The sequence below is a fragment of the Amblyraja radiata genome, chromosome 2, assembly GCF_010909765.2.
Source record: "Amblyraja radiata isolate CabotCenter1 chromosome 2, sAmbRad1.1.pri, whole genome shotgun sequence".
Taxonomy (NCBI): Eukaryota; Metazoa; Chordata; class Chondrichthyes; order Rajiformes; family Rajidae; genus Amblyraja; species Amblyraja radiata.
Genome location: NC_045957.1, coordinates 20739448 through 20754669, shown reverse-complemented (window position 1 = coordinate 20754669; position 15222 = coordinate 20739448). Strand labels below are relative to the sequence as shown.

Below are 15222 nucleotides of genomic sequence, written 5' to 3'. Positions count from 1 at the left end.
TCACAAAGCTTATTTCTCTATCTTTGATGAATTAAATGAACTTTTAAATTGCTTTGTAAATACATTGTGTATTCAATAATAATAGAAAATCAAATGTTTTCTATCTATTTCAGTGTGATAATGCTAAAGGACTCAAAGCCTTCTTTGATGGCATCAAATATGGACCTAAACACTTGATGATCTTTGGTGGGGTGTGTCCTTCTATTACATCCATCATTGCAGAATCACTTAAAGAATGGAATCTGGTCCAGGTAAGAGATGGTGTTATTATTAACTATTGGACCTAAGGCATCTTATGGGTCAATTTGCTTGGCTTTAATTGTGTGTACAATTTGCAGTCATTTCTGTGAGTGAACAAAATATGCTGACCAGGAAAGTGTAAAAAAAGGAATGAAGATTTTGCGGTTGCTCTTTGCTTGCTGTATGTTACTTGATGATAGACACATAAGTTATTCGATTATTAAAAATGTAATGTTGATAATATTTCAAACATGGTGATATGTTCCTCAGCTGAATTTTGTAAAGTTATACATTTACACACCGTGCACTTAATGTACTGCAAATATAATTAATCATTAAATAATTTTGAAATGCAGCTGAGCTGGACAATCATAATTAGGTTGTAATTGTGTAGAATTGAAGCATATTGGGGCTTCATGTTCATTCCAATTTTATGATATTATTATACACTTTGCAAGGATTGATTCATATGTTGATTTATTTTAGTCATGTACTGGAGGCCGCTTAAACCTACATACAACAATTAACTGTGAATAGGTGTCACACTGCTCTATGCAACATGCAAAATCATTAGAATTTATAAGAGCGGTATTATGAAAAAAGATGTACAGTTATCACTGAAAGATGTGTACTGGAGGCAAACAATCTTTTGAAACAGTGCAGATTGTTTGAACTTACAAGAACAAATGGAGGTTGCAATGCTGGGTATTAATGATGTCTCCATCTAGAACTTGAATAGTTTCACAATTGGATTTCTGCAATTGTGAGGAAAAGAAGATGGAAACATATTAGTACAGGTGCACAACCTTTTATCCGATGTTCCGGAAACCGAAAAACTCCGAAAACCGGCCATTTTTTCCAGGATGTCGTCTGCACACCAAAGCTCGCGTTTGGCGCCAAACTTGACCCGAAACGACCCACGGTCAACCCAGGTCTGTACTACTGTAGCGGCTGCCTCCTCCCCGGAGACCGAGGAGACACTTAAACATCTGTAAATCATTGCTTAAATGTTAGTCAGTTAGTTTGGAGGGCTTTTATGTGAAGGGGGGGGAGTGAAGGGGGAAACTTATATTCTTAGTCCCCTACCTGGTCGGAGAGGCGGGGAGCGGTCAATGCCTTACCGGCTCGCCGTGCAGTAAGCTGCGGAGCGCTGTGGCTGCCAACTCCCAGCTGGGGCTGCGGGCGTCCGGCCGCGGGCGGCGCCGGTTGTAGCTCCGACCCCGGCAACTCTACCCCTGGCTGCGCGGCGCTCCAAATCCAGCGCGGCCCGTGGCCGGACGCCCGCAGCCCCAGCAACGCTGTGGCCGCCGACATGTTGTGTGTCGGCAGCCACAGCGCTCCGGAGCTTACCGCACGGCGACCCGGTAAGGCATTGCCCGCTTCCCGCTGGTATCCCAGCGCTGCGACGCCGCCAACTCCCAACATCGCGGCGCTGGGGCTGCGGGCGTCCGGCCGCGGGCCGCGCTGGATTTGGAGCGCCGCGCAGCCAGGGGTAGAGTTGCCGGGGTCGGAGCTCCAACCGGCGCCGCCCGCGGCCGGACAGAGCCCCCAGCTCCGCGATGTTGGGAGTCGGCGGCCACAGCGCTCCGGAGCTTACTGCACGGCGACCCGGTAAGGCATTGCCCGCTCCCCGCCTCTCCGACCAGGTAGAGGACTAATAATTAAAGTTTCCCCCTTAACCCCCCCCCCCCCCCCCAACCCAACCCAACCCAACCCAACCCATCACATAAAATCCCTCCAAACTAACTGACTAACATTTAAGCAATGATTTACAATGATTCCCCGGTCTCCGGGGAGGAGGCAGCCGCTCCAGACTTTTCAAGCCGCCCGCGCTACCTACCTAATCTACGCTAAAAATCTTCCATTCGGAAATCCGAAAAATTCCGAAATCCGACAAGTATCTGGTCCCAAGGCTTTCGGATAAAAGGTTGTGCACCTGTAATAGGTGTCAGTGTATATTGCATAAAAACAGAGGATGTGAAAGCAGATAGGGCAGGATATTGATTCTTGACAGAGAAGAGAGCAGAAGGAAGGACTCTAAAAATAAATAATTTAATCTGCTTTGTAGGTGGCTGCAGACGGAAGTCAATTGATTGTCTGACCCACACATTCTTCATTTAAAACTAAAAGCTTGTATATTGTTTTAAAGTACTGCAATGCTAAACACAAGCATTATGTTGGCAGTGAACATATGATTGCTCCGATACAACACCCTCTGTACTTGTATAATTCCAACATCTCGACACCCAAATGGGGATTTTCTAGTTTTGGACAGTTCGGTTTGATGAAAATTGCACCTGTCACTCTTCGGGCTCGCTTCTGTCAACCTGACGACCAACCGGTTTGGCATTTAAACGCATGGCCTGCTGTTCCTTGAGGCATTTTACATTAAAACTATAATGCACATGTACATAATTGGACAGATGTGGTAGGAACTAAAAGTCAATTTTAGCTGATAATTTTGGAAGTGATGGGAAGCACTGTTGTAGCTTCTAAAGAATTATATCGTACCAGGTTTGTGCTGGGGATCTGGAATATATGATGAGGCAAATTGTCCATCTTGTAATTCACTTGGGTCCCTTAGTTTGATTTTCATCTTCACATGCAACCAATCACTCTTAAACCATATTACCGTTCTACATTGTTTTTAACGTGTTACAACAGCATTTAGTATTGAAAAATACTAACATAAATAATTAGCTTAACTTCAGACCTTTACTCATTGGAATATGGCACAATAGGGTGGTCACAATGGCGCAGCGGTAGAGTTGCTGCCTTACAGCAAATGCAGCTGGAGACCCGAGTTCAATCCCAGCTACATGTGCTGCCTGTACGGAGTTTGTACGTTCTCCTCGTGCCTTCATCATGGGCTTTCTCTGAGATCTTCGGTTTCCTCCGACACTCCAAAGACGTACAGGTTTGTAGGTTAATTGGCTTGGCAAATGTAAAAATTTCCCCCTAGGATAGTGTTAATATGCAGGCATCGCTGGTTGGTACGGACCCAGTGGGCCGAACAACATATTTCTCTAAACTAATTTTTAAAAATCCTAATTTAAGTTGACTGCAGTGACAGTGGATGCTTTCCTGCACAAAAGGGAGCATACATTTTAAATAAACAGTAACACAAAGACATTTTTCTTTGGCTGTTGTAGAGTCCTCCCTAAATATGTGTCTTTCTGTTTAAGAAATTGCCATATTTCCTTGATAAATCATTCCCACTCCCCCACTTGGCTGAAAATTGTGTATTGATGGATATTACTTCATAAAATGAAACTAACAAGAAAGGCTGAAACATTCACAACAATCTTCAGGTACAGCCATGATGCTGGCATCTGCTTAATAGGAGAAAATTGACCATTTGTCCTGATTACCAAGGTCGGACTTTACTGGACTTTATCTTGCGCTAAACATTATTCCCTTTATCATGTATCTGTACACTGTGGATGGATTGTTTGTAATCATGTATAGTCTTTCCACTGACTGGTTAGCATGCAACAAAAAGCTTTTCACTGTACCCCAGTACATGTGATAATAAACTAAATTAAAAAGAGATTTAAAATAAACCATCATCCAGTGCCATGGGTCAAACAATAATTGCTGAAAGCTAGTTATCTCAATTTGTGAAAGCTGCTGCAGGTGATTAATACAGTGGTGCATTGAGGCCAAATTACTTTTATTATAAGGGGAGGGGGAAAATATTTGTTTGATTGTAAATTATTGCATTTCATTATGAAATGAAATGAACCTCATGTAGCAAGACTTGGACTACTTTCAGTCTTGGGCTGATCATTGGAAAGTGTCATTTGTGACTATCACCAACGAGTGAAATGTTGATACCAATTGACACTTGGGTGCATTGCTGTCATTAAATCCCACAGCATCAAGGTGATGCTGTGGGATTTAATGGTTGATATGGTTAGTGGGAATTTTCAGCATTCATCACAAGTGAACCAATCACCTGCAAAGAGCAAGTTAGGTGATTAATTTCCTCATTCCAAGTGCCCATTCACCACATGGCATGTCAAACAATGCAACACTTGGTCTGGTCGAAGTGCAGCTTCAACAATGTTTAAAATTTGACAGCATCCACTTCAAAGGAGTCCACTTGATTGGCATCCTATTCATCATGCCAGGTGTTCTCATAATCCACTGCCACTGCAGAGTGGCTGCAACATGCACATTCCAAATGTTGCATTGCCACAGCACATCAATCTTTCTGCGACACCTTCCAAGGTGAGTACTATTGAAAAAGACAATGGCAGCTTGTGAAAAGGCATCAACTTGTGCAATTCTATCTAAAGTCCTGCACTATCCTGAATGTAACATATCTCTACCCCTCCACTGTTACTGGGTCAAAATCTCATGATTTGAATCATAAATTGAAGTAGTCTCCTCTCATCAATTGACCTGGTTTAAGAGTACGAGTTGTTACACCTTGGGAGTCTGGCTATAAATAAAATATATATACAAATTTAAAATAGTTATGACTTGGCTAGCCAACCCCTGTCCTATACTGTTACTTATCTATTTGTCACCTGATATAATTCTTGGGCTAACATTGCTGTTCCCCACTAAACTTCTAGTAACCTGGTAATGGCATGAGTTTATTCCGCTAAAATGAAATCCATATTGTGCATTATTTAAAAATTGCTAACTGGGCAGTAAGTGTTTGACAGATAGGTTGTCAATGTTAATATATATATTTTTTCAAAATAAATATCTAATTTATGCTTTCAAGTAAGTTTCAGTATTTGTTGGTGTGCTTAACATTACAGCCCTCGATGAGAATATAATTTTAACACTGGTCCCACAATTTAACCACAAAGCTGATGATGTGATTGGTATGGTCCCAAAAATTAATTGAATGTGAACGAGCCTTGGGATTTTAATGTCCTGAAGATATTACCAGACACTGTATAAATCCTATTGTTTCACTATGTAAAAACATGCACAACACAGAAATTGTTAGGTCAATTAACTTGTTCAATTTGTATGCAGATTATCATTGCCTTGTGAGAGCATTAAATCCACAATGGAACTAGTGGTATCTACTCCATTTTTCCAAATCTCTTGCATGGATTCCTGATTAAATTATTATCCACAAATGAATTTGTGATGAATATAATATCTTAATCGTAGGAACTACGTCTTTTTTATTTTAATGTCCTTCAGTATTAATTATCTTTGCACTCATTGTCTTGTGCAACCCAATTATAGAATTCCTTGCAAGTCTGACGTGTGAATGTGTAACTTCTATCTTCGACAGTATATTGATGACACACTGCTTTTAGGCACGATGTGTTAGTAATATTCAATGAATTTGGTTTATTGTCATGTATACCAAGGCACAGTGAAAAGCTTTTGTTGTGTGCTGATCAGTTAGTGGAAAGGCAATACATCAATACAATCGAGCCATCCACAGTGATGCCAAAATTTCACCCTTTGCTTCTGTTTTATCTATGTATTGAAGACATTTTGATATTTGCAACTTCTGGCTGCTCTTCCCGGCCTCTAAATTATGTTTTGGGACCACTTAGTTACTTCTATCCTTTTAAAGGGTTGTTACGAAGAGCTTGTGAGGCAGATGCATGGGACAGCACTTTCCTTCCTACTTGATAAAATGTGAATTTTCTCCCAATTGGAATCCATTGTTTCCCCATCATGTTGTAAATACGGGTGCTGGTTCATTTGATGCTCCTTTAAAATGAGCTTAAATAACAGCTTTAAAAAAAAAAATCAAATCTTGAACAGCTATTTTAAATCATTGATACAATCTGAATGTCAAATTCTCTCTTATTAACATATTCAGTGTTTTATTCATCCATTCAAAATGAACTATTATTTGTGTTGTGCATACAGCATTACATGCAGAAATGATTTCAACTGCTTATCAGTAATAAACCTTAACATAAGCTGTCTGCCAAATATTGTGCTCAAGAAAATGGCAACTGGTAAGATCGATTACACATTGTGGTGGGAGGCAAATGTAATGCTCTCATACGATTTTATACTAAGGACTCGTATACAATAATGCTGTGAAGACCTGTCTTCTGCTCACTCTGCCATTTGCAGTGCAAGCCGAGGAAAATCCCGGTCTAGGACTGTAGGGAAGAGGCTGGAATGGGCTCGGATTGTGGCATTATGAGATGAGGAGGAGGGGTCTACAATTGATGTTTGAGGTTACTTTGCAGAGTGGGTGGAGACACTGGATGTAGCTTCAAGTTATGATAAAGCAAGGCCTCTAATATCTTTTTCAGACCTACTTCAAGATTGGCCGTGCCAGCTACATGCATTAGCAATAATCATTTGGAGTGTTGATGCACATGGTGCGCTGTTAGATGACATTGCATGTGTCCATGGTTTTCAGTGCTGCAAGTAAACCAAAGATGACTCAATCCACGCTGAATTAATTGTATATTACTGATAGTTTTATGACAAATTCAGTTGCATAAGTGCACAAAAATGTGTTGAATAACATAATTTACAGGTCAGTGTTTACAAGGTGTTTTTTAGATTTGTAGAAATCCTTCATATTCTTAGCACAGCTTGTTCCTTCCTGTAAACTGATGAATCCCCCACTCCATTGCTCGCAGGTTTTCTAGACCACTTGTACAGCTTGATTTGTGCTTGACTTTGCTGTTATGGCACTGGATGTAATATTGACTTGCTAGAAATAGAGGAGCTAGGTCATTGAAAGCAATGAGGAAGTTCAGCTTTGTGTCAACTGCCTCACCAGCTCCACCACTGACAAATCTTCTTCTGCACATTTCCCTCATCCAAGCTTGTTCTCTCTAATGCTTCGTACAACTTGATCAGTATTCTGCTTCACTTGAGGTACAAATCCTTGCAACTTGGAACTTGTAATTCACCTGGCGTGTTGACAATGTCCTTGTCACCAACCTCTTTGGTCACCAATCAACACTGACCTTTATATACACATCCCTGGTTATAAATTACCGATGGCGGGACTCCAGCTTGCTCTTATGCCACAAATTGCGACAGTTTTTGTCATTGTTTTGTTGTTAAAAATAATTGAATTAACCTTGTGCATAAATATGCCTCATTGAAAAACTTCATTTCTAAATCACCATTTTAGGAAGATATTTTGTATATGACCAAAGACACCATTTCTTGTATTTGACTTGTATCCGTAAGATGTTGAATACATTTTATTAGCCAAATATGTATACATACAAGGAATTTGCCTTGGTGCTTTGCTTGCAATTACCAACACGATATACAGTAGGCAATTAAAAATAAGACATTATAATTTAAACATGTGAAGAATGAAATAAAATACCAGAGCAAAAGTAGGCTACAGATATTTGGTTATTGAGTAGAGCTACTGCTCGTGGAAAAAAAAGCTGTTTTTATGTCTGGCTGCGGCGGCTTTGACAGTCCAGAGTCGCCTTCCAGGGGGAAGTGATTCAAAGAGTTTGTGGGGAGAGTGGTCAGAGATGATCTTACCCGCTCGCTTCCTGGCCCTTGCAGTGTACATTTTGTTGATGAGGGGGAAGTTTGTAGCCAGCAACCTTCTCGGCTGAACGAATGATGCGCTGCAGCCTCCGGATGTCGTGCTTGGTGGCTGATCCAAACCAGACCATGATGCAGAAGGTGAGGCCAGGCTCTATGATTGCAGTATAAAACTGGCACATTATTGCCTGTGGCAGATTGTGTTTTTTCAGCTGCCGCAGGAAGTACATCCTCTGTTGGGCCTTTTTGACTGTGGAGTCGATGGTAGCCTCCCATTTAAGGTCCCTGGAGATGATGGGTTCCAAGGAACTTAAATGACTCCACAGATGTGACTGTGGTGTTGTTGATGGTGAGTGGGGAGAGGGGAGGGGGAGCTCGCCTAAAGTCTACAATCAATTCCACTGTCTTAAGAGCATTGAGCTCTAGGTTGTTGCGATAGCACCAGGACGCCAGCAGTGACACTTCCTGTCTGTAGGCAGATTCCTCCCCATCCTGGATCAGTCCAATCAGGGTTGTGTCGTCCGCAAACTTGAGAAGCTTGACAGAGGATTCTGTGGCGGTGCAGTCATTGGTGCAGAGAGAGTAAAGGAGAGGGGAGAGTACGCAGCCTTGGGGTGTTCCTGTGCTGAGGGTCTGCATATCCGAAATGTACTTTCCCAGCCTCACATGCTGCTTCATGTCTGTCAGGAAGTTGATGATCGCCTGACAGAGGGGTTCAGGCACAGTCAATTGGGAGAGTTTGGAGTGTGGTAGCTCTGGCACAATGGTATTGAATGCAGATCTAAGATCCACAAACAAAATCCTTGCATAGGTCCCCTGGTGGGCGAGGTGCTGGAGGATGAAGTGCAGGCCTCGGTTGACTGTGTCATCCACTGATCTATTTGCCCGGTATGCAAACTGCAGGGGGTCCAGCAGGGGTTTGTGATATTTTTCAGGTGGGGTAGCACAAGTCTGTCAAGGGTCTTCATGAATACAGAGGTCAGTGCGACAAGCGTGTAGTCATTAAGACCAGTAGTCCTTGGTTTTTTGGGTGCAGGAACAATAGTGGATAGTAGAAGCAGGCAGGGACAGTACAGGCTTGCAGGGACCGATTGAAAATGTCTGTGTAGACTGGTGCCATTGTTCGGCACAGAGCTTGAGGGTAGAGGGGGAAACATTGGCCGGTCCCGTTTGAAGTGAAATCGCACAGAATGCAGTTTATAAATGAGTATCTGATCACTCAAACAGTTTATTGGTCTTTTATAACAGTTTTACTGTGACAAATGTCAACTCTTGTCTACTGTGCTTATCTAAAATATCAATTGAAAAACTCTCAGTCAATTGCCTTACTGTGCATAAAAAGGTAGTAATTTCCTGGAGAAAGCTATGGAACAGTTGTTTGCAGGCTACCCATGCTCCATTGTAGTAGATGACATCCTCGTTGCTGGACGAACTGTCGAATAACACAATGCTAATCTGACAAAGGTCCTGGATCACGCCAAGGCCATCAACCTCAAGCTAAACCTACAGAAATGCAAATTCAGGGTAAGTAAGGTGAAATACATAGGCTCATTAAGGATGGCCTAAAATCTGATCCGGCGAAAACCAGTGCCATCAACGAGCTCCCAGCACCGACAGACGTGCTCAGTCTACAAAGATTCCTTGGCATGGTGAACAACTTGAGCAACTTTATTCCGAACTTCAGTGAAATATCATCCCCGCAGTGTGCTCCTACTCTCGCTTATTATGATCCTAAATGACTGGTCACAGTGACTTGTGACACTTCACAATAGACAATAGGTGCAGGAGTAGGCCATTCGGCCCTTCGATCCAGCACCGCCATTCAATGTGATCATGGCTGATCATCCCCAATCAGTACCTCGTTCCTGCCTTCTCCCCATATCCCCTGACTCTGCTATCTTTAAGAGCCCTATCCAGCTCTCTCTTGAAAGCATCCAGAGTACCTGCCTCCACCGCCCTCTGAGGCAGAGAATTCCACACACTCACAACTCTCTGTGAAAAAAGTGTTTCCTCGTCTCAGTTCTAAATGGCTTACCCCTTATTCTTAAACTGTGGCCCCTGGTTCTGGACTCCCCCAACATCGGGAACATGTTTCCTGCCTCCAGCGTGTCCAAACCCTTAACAATCTTATATGTTTCAATAAGATTCCCTCTCACCCTTCTAAACTCCAAAGTGTACAAGCCCAGCTGCTTCATTTTCTCAGCATATGACAGTCCCGCCATCCCGGGAATTAACCTTGTAAACCTACGCTGCACTCCCTCAATAGCAAGAATTTCCTTCCTCAAATTAGGGGGCCAAAACTGCACACAATACTCCAGGTGTGGTCTCACTGAGGCTCTGTACAACTGCAGAAGGACCTCTTTGCTCCTATACTCAACTCCTCTTGTTATGAAGGCCAACATGCCATTCTTCACTGCCTGCTGTACCTGCATGCTTACTTTCATAGACTGATGAACAAGGACCCCCCAGATCCCACTGTACTTCCCCTTTTCCCAAATTGACGCCATTTAGATAGTAATCTGCCTTCCAGTTTTTGCTACCAAAGTGGATAACCTCACATTTCTCCACATTAAATTGCATCTGCCATGCATTCACCCACTCCCCCAACCTGTCCAAGTCAACCTGCATTCTCATAGCATCCTCCTCACAGTTCACACTGCCACCCAGCTTTGTGTCATCTGCAAATTTGCTAATCTTACTTTGAATCCTTTCATCCAAATCATTGATGTATATTGTAAATAGCTGCGGTCCCAGCGCCGAGCCTTGCGGTACCCCACTAGTCACTGCCTGTTATTCTGAAAGGGACCCGTTAATCCCCACTCACTGTTTCCTGTCTGCCAACCAATTTTCTATCCATGTCATCCACAACACGGACGAGGCGCAACATGTCTTCAAAATGACGCTAGCGGCAATAAGCCTGTTGCCTATGCCTCGTTCACTATGAGTGACACAGAACAATGCTATGGCCAAATTGAGAAAGAGCTACTGGCGGTTGTTTTCGCCTGCAAGAATTTTAACGACTTTATCTTTGGGCATATGGTCACGATTGAAACCGACCACCAACCTCTGATCAGCGTGCTTAAAGAGGATGCTGCTACAATTTCAAAAATATTGTTCTGATTGCTTAATTATTTTGTCCTACAAACGTGGTAAGGATATGCACCTGGCTGACACTCTCTCGCATGCACCCCAGAAGACCTGTGAGGGTCCGTCCTCGCTGGATGATGACTTTATCGTAATGACTGTGTCCTTTATTCCCTCGTCCTGTGTGGAGGACTCGGTTACCGACACTGCTGCTGACAGTACCTTACGGTCGCTCGCCTCCATCATCACTGGCCAGACAAACACTACAATGTACCGCTGCCAGTTTGGCTTTTCCTTGCTGTCCGTGATGAGCTAGTACTGCAGAATGGCATTATTGTAAAAGGACATAAGGCTGTGGTCCCTGCTTCACTGCACAGCAAGTATTTTGACGCTGTCCATGCAGGGCACCCAGGCACTGAAGCCACTGTCCTACGGGCAAGAAACATATTTTACTGGCATGGCCGAATACATTACCGAGAATGTGATGTCCTGTGCAGTGTGTAACAGCTTGGCACCTTATCGCCAAAAGCAACCACTTCTTTCACATCCGGCTCCTGCTCTCCCGTGGTCTACAGTGGCAACTGACATATTTGAATGGCATGGCAAGCAGTACCTGGTACTTGTCAATTCATATTCTGGATGGTTTGACATTGATCTTCTTAGCAGCCCCACTTCTCGTGGGGTAGTTTCGAAGCTTGCTCACCATTTTGCAGACCACGGAGCTCTGTGCGTTCTGCTATCTGATAACGGCAGTCAATTTACCAGCCAACACTTCAAGGAGTTTGCTGCACGCTGGGGTTTTCGTCATATCACCAGCAGCCCTGAATATCCACAGTTGAATGGAACTAGCTGAGCGGGCTGTCAGGAGTGCCAAACAGCTCATGGAACGAACCCACAGAGCTAACTCCGACGTGTACCTGGATCTGCTCAACCTACGCAACATTTTGGGTTCACCTGCTCAACTCTTATTGTCAAGGCAGACCCGAGCCACGGTGCCTGTGGCAACTCAGGCATTGATCCCACAGGTGGTTCCACCATCGGATGTCCAATCCAGGTTACAACAAAGGCGTGACATTCAAAAACAATGGTATGACAAGACAGTGGTATGATATCAACCAAGGGGCAGGTGGTTCGTTTGCAAACTGACAAAGGCCATGACCGTATCGGTGTAATTTCTGGAACTGCTTCTGAGCCACGCTCATATCTGGTCAGTGCCATTGGCGGCACCTACAGGCGTAACAGACAACATATCCTGCCTGTGACACCACCTCCGTAATATGCAGACCGTACAAGTGTACTGCCGTCCGTGCCCAGCGGCATTGATCCGTCTACTCCAGCACAACAACCCACTTCGGGAACGGCTGCTTTGCCAGTGGCGACGCCCCCTCCGCCCGCGCTGCAGTCCCCTGTTTCATCACCGGGAATGCTGGTTCAATCTCCGTCACCTGTGAAGCCACCAGCTCTGTCCCTGGTGGGGAAAAACGGAGATGGTTTTTATCGCACACATGCAGGTTGTGTTTGCAAGCTCACCGTGAAGTACCCGGGCTATGTTTGACTTTCGTCCAGCTTATTATCAATTGCTATGTATGTCTTATTAAGTTAATGGTTTTGTACTGACATTTAACTGACACATCCGGCGAGTAGTCCTCACTCAAAGGATGCTCCAAAAGACCAAAAACTCCCCTCACCTGCCAATTCACATGGACATCTTCAACCCACCCACTGCTCGACTTCCATCTAGACGACCAATTTGGAAGAACCCACCACCAGCTGATTTCACCATCCAATCAGCTTGGAAAAGGGAATGGGAGTCCAAGGACGTCCCAAATAAACATCTGGTGTCAGACCCCACCCTACCGGTCCCTGGCACCAATCTCCCAAGGAAGCAGTGGACGACGCTGAATAGATTCAGGACTGGACATGGCCCCTGCTTGGCCAGCCTTCACAAATGGGGCAGCAGTCCAACCCCATGGTGTGCTTGTGGAGAGCAGCAAACAATGCAACACATCATTGAAGCATGCCCTCAACAAAGACTCAAAGGAGGACTTGTCACCCTTCATACAGCAGATCAAGAGGCAACTGCTTGGCTAAAGGACTTTGCATTCGCTAAATAAAATAAAATAAATTTAATTCTTAAAGAGGGAGGATGTAGATCAGTGTCACATGTTATGAATCACACTTTGTAGCTATGCCCACTCGTTTAAAAGAAAGCTTTGCAGCCCTTTCTCCCTCAGTCTTGAGTTACGTATTAAGATGAAGTTACGTATGCTGTAATGCTAATAAAGTCTTTGGATCTTAATCTCTGTGTCGACAGATCTCTGCTTGTATTTGTAAGTTATTTAGCGAGAAACCTATTTGAACAGGGGGATCATTTCCACGCACTAATTTTGTGTGCAGACTTGCAATGAGTTGTATGTTGTCCAACCATGCCGTCAAGTACTGAACATGTTCATAGCAAGCAATAGAGTAAAAGCACAATTCTCAAATGCACAGAGGGCTGGATAGTGTGTGCTTGTTTGTGTATCCATCTGATTTACTCCATGCAGGCTTGTTAATTGTTTTCTGCGAGTAGCCAACTTATTACAGGTTCATTGGTATTTTCTCCGGTCTGAGGATTTTGAGTTCTTATAAAATCTTTGGCTATTTGTCTAACATGTATTTACTGCATGGGTGGTCTGCCTGTGGGCTGGAATTGGACTGTGAGCAACACTGAATGGTGGAAAACAAAAGCAGAATTGATTGCTCTTAATTCCTGTCACAGCTCTTGGCGTACTGTTATTACAAGACTGGCTCATTTCTGTTTTGTCCCTCAACCAAATTTATAGAATGGAATTTGTTAGTATTATTTGGACTACAGGGCAAATTATTTTCCATTGGGTGCCCCTTTAATTCCTTTAAGAAAATTATTTCCACAGCCCTTGAATGCAGCCAGTTCCTGGTCAAACACTTGAAATGCCAAAGCCTAGAAGGCTACAAACAGAGTGTTTGAAAATTAGTTGAGCATAGATTGAAACTTGATGCTTGGACAAGCTCTTAATATGAGCTGAGCCCGACCTCATCAGCATTTCTGCCGATAAGAATACCTGATGGGAGAAGTAGGTCCTCGAGTGTTGCCAGTCCTGCTCGTTCCATTATTTAGAATTTTTGTTTTGTTTTGCCACAACAAATCCACACACGTTTAGGTATTACTAATTTAAGGAATCGCCCTGGGAAAACCTTCGACTGTCTAGTGTGTCGATTTATGAGCAGGAGGAATTTCGTAATGGTTGCAGCATGTGTGATACAAGGTTGCTATAGATGTGTCCTTCCGAGTCTTGGAGATTCATTGATGGATCGTGATATCTGTCACAAGCTAAGATAACACAGACAGTACAGGCAGGTTGGCTGGCAGAGGAGCAGGCATTCTATCACTGAATGGATAACCAAGGATTGTTTTTTTGATTTATTAGTTGTGCCATCCTCTGAATCTTCACCACAATTGCACCATTGTCTCCTATTTCCTGACCTCGTGCTTAACCCCCCCACTAATGTAATTGTCATTGATCTTACACAAAACACTCTTTGTCCCACCCCCCTCTTTCCCTCGCTGATGGCTGTGTCCCATTGTACAAGTTCATTCAAGAGTTCTCCCGAGTTTGCCCTGATTCGAGCTCGGAGATTTATGGTAATGGCCACTCGTAGGTACTCAGGGCTCTCGTGGACATTTTTCAACATGTTGAAAAATCTTCACACGTCTTCCCGAGCTTACCGCATTTCCCGAGTACCTGCCGTTAGCGTTACGAGCCGCTATGAGACATCCCGAGCTCCGGTGTACCCGCTACGTACATTCTATGTGCTTCCACAAGTTTGATTTGTTTTAAACTCGGGAAAGCTCTTGAATGAGCTCGTACAGTGGGACAGGGCCATGACACTACTTCATATTTCTCACCCCAGATTGCCCAAAGTTTTTTTCACTGTAATCTCAATTAATGTAACAAAAATAAATAAATAGGCTACATTTTCCTAATTTTCTGGCGTTTACTTCATTGGTCTTCACAACAGCTGTCCTGAAGTACTAATGCGGGCATCATAACTTGTCTCAAAAAGAAAATGGTTCTGAAGCTTTCACAACTTGAGGCAGGAAGTAACCTGGCTGAAGAGATGCACAGCTGGAGAGTGCTTGTGTGGCAAAACCCAGTGGATTTGGAGCACTTCAGAATCCTGATGACAATCCAGCAACGATGTACGGGCTCCGATGTACAGACATACATTTTTAGATAATGTATGAGCATCAATAATTGAAGCTGGAAATGCATGTATGCGCAACACACTGGGATTTGAGAACTACAGTCATGCTCTGAGCTCCATGCACATCTCAAATCAAAATTGCTAAGTAGGTGAGACACGAACAACTCCTTGGAATTTGCTGGAAGGAAATGAGCACTT

At 43.6% G+C, this 15222-nt stretch overlaps 1 protein-coding gene across 1 annotated transcript in view; it reads left to right on the top strand.

Annotated features, from left to right (window-relative positions):
* Positions 1–15222, top strand: part of gabbr2 (gamma-aminobutyric acid type B receptor subunit 2) — a 759033-nt gene that overhangs the window by 221254 nt on the left and 522557 nt on the right. Inside the window, exon 2 of the mRNA XM_033042801.1 lies at positions 114–251. Coding sequence (XP_032898692.1) covers positions 114–251 — 138 coding nt within the window. The remainder of the gene's footprint in view (positions 1–113; positions 252–15222) is intronic.